The 7,500-nt window shown below is 48.8% G+C and overlaps 1 protein-coding gene across 2 annotated transcripts in view; it reads left to right on the forward strand.

Annotated features, from left to right (window-relative positions):
* Positions 1–1,387: 1,387 nt before the first annotated feature.
* Rala (Ras-like protein A) overlaps positions 1,388–7,500 on the forward strand; it is a 51,495-nt gene continuing 45,382 nt past the window's right edge. For both annotated transcript variants that reach the window (XM_070116047.1, XM_070116048.1), the window contains exon 1: positions 1,388–1,638. In XM_070116047.1, the coding sequence (XP_069972148.1) occupies positions 1,634–1,638 (5 nt within the window). In that variant the 5' untranslated portion in view covers positions 1,388–1,633. The remainder of the gene's footprint in view (positions 1,639–7,500) is intronic.

Genomic DNA, 7,500 nt, shown 5'->3' on the forward strand with positions numbered 1-7,500 from the left:
GGAAGGAGGGAGGGCAAGGAAGGAAGGGGAGAGAGGGTAAAAAGGAAGGGAGGCAGGGCAAATGTGGGGGAGGGTAAAAAAGGAAGGAAGAGGAAGGAGGGAGGGCGAAATGGGAAGGAGGGTAAAAAGAAAGGGAGTGGAATGGAAGGGAAGGAGGGATAAGAGGGGGTAGGAGGGAGGGAAAGGTGAGTTGTTGGAGGGAAGGAAAGAAAAAGTAAAAGGGAAAGAAAGGAGGGGCTGGTGGGAGGGAGGGAAGGAGTGGAAGGAGGGGGGAAGGGGTGAAAGAGAGTGGGAAAGATTGAAGAAGGAAAGGGAGGGAGAAGAGGAAGACACTGAATAGTGATTAAATGTAAGCAGTGTTATTCTTGGTGCGAGCTGTATATGGAATAATGAACAGTTGACCACGTTGCACATGTACAAACACATATATATATACATACACGTGTGTGTGTGTGTGTGTATGTGCGTGCGTGCGTGCGTGCGTGCGTGCGTGCGTGCGTGCGTGCGTGTGTGCGTGCGTGCGTGCGTGCGTGCGTGCGTGCGTGCGTGTGTGTGTGTGTGTGTGTGTGTGTGTGTGTGTGTGTGTGTGTGTGTGTGTGTGTGTGTGTGTGTGTGTGTGTGTGTGTGTGTGTGTCTGTGTCTGTGTCTGTGTCTGTGTCTGTGTCTGTATGTGTAATGTGTATGTGTATGTGTATGTGTATGTGTATGTGTATGTGTATGTGTATGTGTATGTGTATGTGTCTGTATGTGCATGTGCATGTGCATGTGCATGTGTATGTGTATGTGTATGTGTATGTGTATGTGTATGTGTGTGTGTGTGTGTGTGTGTGTGTGTGTGTGTGTGTGTGTGTGTGTGTGTGTGTGTGTGTGTGTGTGTGTGTGTGTGTTAACACACACACACATATATAATCATATAAATACATACAGATAGGCAGAGACTGAAAAATGGAGGATCAAACAAGCAAGAAGTAGAGTGTGCAGAATGAGAGAAGAAAGAGCGAAAGAGAAAGAGAAAACTCAAAGGCATAATTATACATGTATAAGTATTCGTGCTTGTGCGCATGCGCCGCTGCGGCCGGGAAACCAGTGTCTCCAGACCCCGCCCATGCGAACCGGAGCTCATATATAATCATTAGTGTTAAATTCATCTGAACATTAAAACCATGCCCCCCTCCTCGAGAGCAACAGGTGAGCGGAAGGCAGGTAGAAGGAGGGAGGGAGGGAGGGGGCGAGGGGAGTGCGACGGGGTCGAAGCGTAATCACGTCCCCCCCCCTCCCCCTCCCATCTCGCCTCGCCTCCCTTCCCCAGCACCCTTCCCTCTCCTGCTCCCCACCTCCCCCTCCGCTCCTTCCCTCACGCGTGTGAGTATTACGCGAGGCTCAGCCATTCAGTTGTATTCGCGACGCCCTTGCGTTCGGACGCGTTGCTGCGTGTGTGTGGGTGTGTCCGCGCGTTCTCACGTTTTGGATTCTTGTGTCGTGAGGATTTTCGAAGATCTTTGAAGATTTATGGACTAGAAATACGCGCTTTTATGCGGCTCTGTTCGTGACTGTTAATTAATTTGCGTATTCGTTTATTATTATAAGTGTTTCATTTTTATTCGACATTGTCGGACGCATCTTCGAGGACAAGATGAGGTGAGTGGAGGACGAGAGACTGAGGAAGGAATCTGATATCCAGTGTGGTCTTTGGAGAGAGAGAGAGAGAGAGAGAGAGAGAGAGAGAGAGAGAGAGAGAGAGAGAGAGAGAGAGAGAGAGAGAGAGAGAGAGAGAGAGAGAGAGAGAGAGAGAAAGAAAGGCATGGCCGAGTGTATCCTTGCGTGTGTCGTCTTTCTGTCGTTTTCATCCTCGTGCCCCCCCTCCCCCCCAAAAAAAAAAAAAAAAAAAAACATAATTGAGAAATCGGAGAGGCTTAGTATCTAATACCAATCTTTTCTTCCGCATTATGGAGAAGGAAATTGGTAGGCTACCCACTCGTCCATTCGGATGCTTGCCAAACGATCAATTGCAGAGCTTGCGAAATCCGTATCCAAGACAACTAGACCGAGGGAGGCTGGCAGAGCAGGCGAGCGCAGGAGCAGAGGGAGGGGGGGGGAGAGGGGGAGGGAATGGGAGGGAGAAGGAGAGGGAGAAGGGGAGGGAATGGGAGGGAGAGGGAGAGGGAGAGTTAGAGGGGAGGGAGAGGGAGAGATAGAGGAGAGCACAGGAGCAGAGGGAGAGGGAGGGGAATGGGAAGGAGGGAGAGGAGAGAGTTAGGAGTTAGAGAGATTAGAGGGGAGGAGGAGAGGGAGAGGTAGAGGCGAGCAGAGGGGAGAAGGGGAGGGAATGGGAGGGAGAAAGTTAGAGGGGAGGGAGAGGGAGATAGTAGGAGGCGAGCACAGGAGCAGAAAGGGAGAGGGAGAGGGGAGAGGGAGAGGGGAGGGAGGGAAGAGTGGGAGAGGAAGAAAGGAAAGAGAGGGAGGAGAAAGAAAGGAAGAGGAAGAAAGGAAAGAAAGGAAAGAGGAAAGAGGAAGAAGGAAGAGTGAAGAGGGAGAGGAGAGGGAGAGAAGGAGAGGAAGGAGAGGGAGAGGAGAGAAAGGAAGGAAAGAGAGGGAGAGGGAGAGGGAGAGGAAGAGGAGAGAGGAAGAGGGAAGGAGGAAGAGGAAGAGGAAGAGGAAGAGGAAAGAGGGAAAGAGGGAGAGGGAGAGGGAGAGGGAGAGGGAGAGGGAGAGGGAGAGGGAGAGGAGAGGAGGGAGAGAGAGGAGAGGAGAGGAGAGGGAGAGGGAGAGGGAGAGAGGAGAGAGAGAGAGAGAGAGAGAGAGAGAGAGAGAGAGAGAGAGAGAGAGAGAGAGAGAGAGAGAGAGAGAGAGAGAGAGAGAGAGAGAGAGAGAGAGAGAGAGAGAGAGAGAGAGAGAGAGAGAGGGAGAAGGAGAAGGAGAGGGAGGGAAATAGGGAGGGTAGGTAAGTGTGTGTGTGAGTTAGAGGGAGAGGGAGAAGGAGAGAGAGAGAGAGGAGAGGAAGGAGAGGAGGGGTAGACGGAGGGTAGGTAAATGTAAGTATGAGTGTGTGTGTGTGTGTGTGTGTGCGTGTGTGTGTGTGTGTGTGTGTGTGTGTGTGTGTGTGTGTGTGTGTGTGTGTGTGTGTGTGTGTGTGTGTGTGCGTGCGTGCGTGTGTGTGTTAGAGGGAGAGGGAGAGGGAGAGGGACAGAGACTGACAGAGATAGAGGTAGGGAGAGAGAGAGTAAGGGAGCAGGAGAGAATGCCGGGGATGCTGTAGAGTGCGCAGGAGGGCGTTGGCGGCCGAGGGTGCTGCTGTTATTTTGCTTTGTTGTGCTCGTTGCTCGCCGTTGCTCGTTTCGGCGCGGCGGGAGTTTTGCAGCTTTGTAGTAGATATGCTCAGCAACACACATACGCATACACACATATGGATACGCACATGCACACGCACATGCACACAGGCGCACGCACGTAACTCGCACAGGCGTAAGCACGCAACACATGCAACACACACGCAAAACACACACACACACACACACACACACACACACACACACACACACACACACACACACACACACACACACACACACACACACACACACACACACACACACAAAATTCTAAAAATTATTTTAGTATTTATTTTTATTTTTATGGTTTCTTTGTTCGTGTTCATTGTAAAGTGTAGCTTTGTTTAGTAACAATAACTGCACTTGTTTACGGGTCATAGTTTTGTTCAGGGGATTGTCATAATTATGAGAAGCATTGTTCTCTTTTTCATTTTCAGCTCCTTCCCCGCCCTTCCACTCACTCACTCACTCATTCACTCACTAAGATTATTCTCTCAGTCAGTCACTCAGTTTATTCTCTCAGTCAGTCAGTCAGTCAGTCACTCATTCAGATTATTCTCTCAGTCAGTCACCTACTCAATCACTCAGTCACTCACTCATTCAAATTATTCTTTCTGTCAGTCAGTCACTCACTGACACTCGCTCAGATTATTCTCTTCACTCATTCACTGACTCTGCTCACAACTCACAGTTGCGCCATCTTTTATTCGATTTAATTTTCTTCCGACTCACGGCTGGCAATTGCAGCGGCGGCGCGTAAATGATACAGATTTCATTGTCACGGACCGGTTGTGCAGACGCGGGCGGGCGCAGGCAGGCACGCAGGCACGCACGCACGCCCATCTGCTCCTCCTCCTCCTCCTCTGTCTTCCCCGTCCCGTTTCCTCTTCTCCTTTTCCCCTTCCCCCTTTCTTTCTTCTTTTCCCTCTGTCTCCCCATTTTCTCTATTCTGTTCTTCCTCTTCCACGTTTTCCTCACCCGGTCTTTCATCCCTTTCGTTATTTTTTCCCTTCCCTTTTCTTCTTCTTTTCCATCTCTCCGGCTCTCTCCCCTGTCCTCCCATTTCCTTCCCTTCTCTTCCCTTCCCCTTCTTTCCTCTTCCTTCCCAACCTTCCCTTTCCTTCTCTCCCTTCCCTTTTCCTTCCCTTTCCTTCTCCTCTCTTCTATTCTATTTTATTCTCTTCTCTTCTCTTCTCTTCTCTTCTTCTTCTTCTTCTCTTCTCTTCTTCTTCTTCTTCTTCTTCTTCTTCTTCTTCTCTTCTCTTCTCCTCTCCTCTCCTCTCCTCTCCTCTCCTCTCCTCTCCTCTCCTCTTCTCTTCTCTTCTCTTCTCTTCTCTTCTCTTCTCTCCTCTCCTCTCCTCTCCTCTCCTCTCCTCTGCTCTCTTCTCCTCTCCTCTCCTCTCCTCTTCTCTTCTCTTCTCTTCTCTTCTCTTCTCCCCCCCCCACCCCGTCTTTACTTCCAACCCGAGGAGACGTGACTCTAGTCCAACTTCCTCAATTGCAAGTTGAAAGAAGGCTGATCTAAGGTTTCATTGGGAGGATGTGGAGGGAGGGGTGAAGGAAGGGGAGGAGGGGAGGAAAGGGAGGGGAGGGGAGGAGAGAAAAGGGGAGAAAAGGGAAGAGGAGGGGAGGGGATGAGAAGGGAAGGGAAGGGAAAGGAAGGGAAGGGAAGGGGAGGGAAGGGGGGAAGAGAATAGAAGGGAAGGGGGAGAAGGGGAGGGAAGGGAAGGTAATGTTCGTAATGTTGACAGGGAAAGGGAAGAGAAGGAAAGGGTTGAGATACAAGGAAATGCAGAGAAAGGATGTGTAGTAAGTAGTAAACACACTGAAACAGAAGTACAACCGCAGTGTGTGTGACCCCCACTCTGAGACACGTAAATGTTGAATTCAGGAAGAGACGCAGCTCAACGGATTGCAAGCCGTGTTGAGTCATAGGCATGCAGACGGCCGGTTAGGAATGCAAGGAAGGGGCGACCCAGACGGATAAATGGGCTAATAGATACAACAAACGGATGGCAAGGGAGACAGACGTAGAGAGAAACAGAGGGGGGGAAAAAGAAGTGGAGGTAAACCGACAGACAAAAATAGGTAGAGTGGGAGTAAAGATACATATACGGATAGAATTGGCAGAGACGGAGGTAGAGGTTATGAGAAACAGAGATTGAGAAGTAAATACAGGAGTGGACCGACAGACAAGAAATACAGACGGAAATAGACCGACAAAGAAGAAGAAGAAGAAGAAGAAGAAGAAGAAACAGAGCGGGGACAAAGTAAACGGTAGTGTCGAGAGCGCCACGCGCGTTAGTAAGCAGAAAATCAGGTATTGCACAGTATGTGTCCGTCGTGAGGCTTGACGCAAGCAAAGGCTGGGAGAGTCTGGTCAAAAGGTGAGGGGGAGGAGAAGGAGGAGAAGGAGGAGGAGGAAGAGAGGAGAGGAGCGGAGACAAGGGAGGAGGGTAAGGAGAGGGAGAGGTGGAAGGGAGGAGCGGAGGGGAAGGAGGAAGGGAAGAGGGAAGGAGGGTGACAGGAGAAGAGGAGGGGAGGGATAGGGAGGTACGAAGATGAGATTGAATGAAATTGGAAAGGAAAGGAAAAAAAATGGTGGAAATGAAAAATAATAGGGTATTTCTAATGTTAGGCCGGTTGGCTGTATATGTAGCAGCATCCATAGCCATTTGTTTCGTCGTGTCCATTTGTATAAACCTATGTGGTTAGTGCAGTCTTGTTATATATGTCTGTCTATCTGTCTGTCTCTCTTATGGCCTCTATTTAGTTATTTATAATGCTGGCTAACCTGCTGTCTTTCAGTCAGTCTGGCTATCTGTCTATCTGTCTAACTATCCATTTGTATATCTACAGTATAGTATATGTCAACTATTTATATTACATTCTTATCCGTCTGCACTTGTTTATTCGTCTGTCCTCCTGTCCCACCGTTTTATAGTTAATCCTGTTATGCTGAACAAGATGAAAGTCTTCTTTAGCCTTGTAGTTTTTTCTACTTTTCTTTCGTTGTCGCTTTGGCCTTTAGCAAGTTTATCGTATGTCCATCTGTATTCATTTATTTGTTTAAAGTTTTTGTCATTATTTTTTATCATTATTTTCTCTCATCTTCCCTTCCTCGCTCTCTTCTGTACTCCTGTCTTTTCTTCTTTCCTTCCCTCCTTCCTTTCTTCCTCTCTTCCTTTGTTCTTCCCTCCCTCCCTCCCTCCTTCCCTCCCTCCTTCCCTTCGGCACCTCTTCTTTCCCCCATGACTGACCCTCGCTCGGGTGACAGCGCATGGCACTGGGAATGGAGGTTCGTGACAGAGCGGGGAGGGGAGTGGCTGTCACGCATCACTCACCCAAGGTTGATTTGATCGTTTTATTAATAATCCGCCGGAAATGCGAGTTCACAGTCGATCGAATGACAGGAGCAGCAACAACAGCAATAATAATATCAACATCAACTTTAACTTTAAATGTAGCTTTGATTCTAACACCAACATCAACATCAACATCAACATAAATAACACCAACAACACCAACATCAACATAAATAACACCAACAACACCAACACCCACATCACCATAAATAACAACAACACCACTACCTTCAACACCAACATCAATTCCAACACCAACATCATCATAAATAACAACAAGAACAACAACAGCAAAGGCAAAGACAATTACAAGATAGCGGTAACGAACAAAGATAGTACCACGAACAATGACATTGACAGTAACATCAATGAACACATCAAAAACAAAGACAAAAACAAGTGCAACAACTGCAAGAGGAGCTGCAACAATAGCAACAACAACAACAACAACGAGCAGTGCATTGTTCGATGAGATGCTTCCGGTTGTATGTCCCTGCATAGGTGTATATCAGGGGCTTCTTTGTCCCTCTCGTGGGCTGGCTCTCGCTCTCCCTCGTCCCCCTCCCTCTCTCCCTTCTCCCTCTCTTCTCCCTCTCCCTCCCCCCCCACGTCCTTCGCTCGTTCCAGCCTTTCCTCCCTCTCTCTCTTCTTTCTTGTCTTCTCCCTCCCTTCCTCTCTCTCTTCTTTCCTGCCTTCTCCCTCCCTTCCTCTCTCTCTTCTTTATTGCCTTTTCTCTCTCTCTCTCTCTCTCTCTCTCTCTCTCTCTCTCTCTCTCTCTCTCTCTCTCTCTCTCTCTCTCTCTCTCT

Source organism: Penaeus vannamei, chromosome 38, assembly GCF_042767895.1.
Source record: "Penaeus vannamei isolate JL-2024 chromosome 38, ASM4276789v1, whole genome shotgun sequence".
Classification (NCBI taxonomy): Eukaryota; Metazoa; Arthropoda; class Malacostraca; order Decapoda; family Penaeidae; genus Penaeus; species Penaeus vannamei.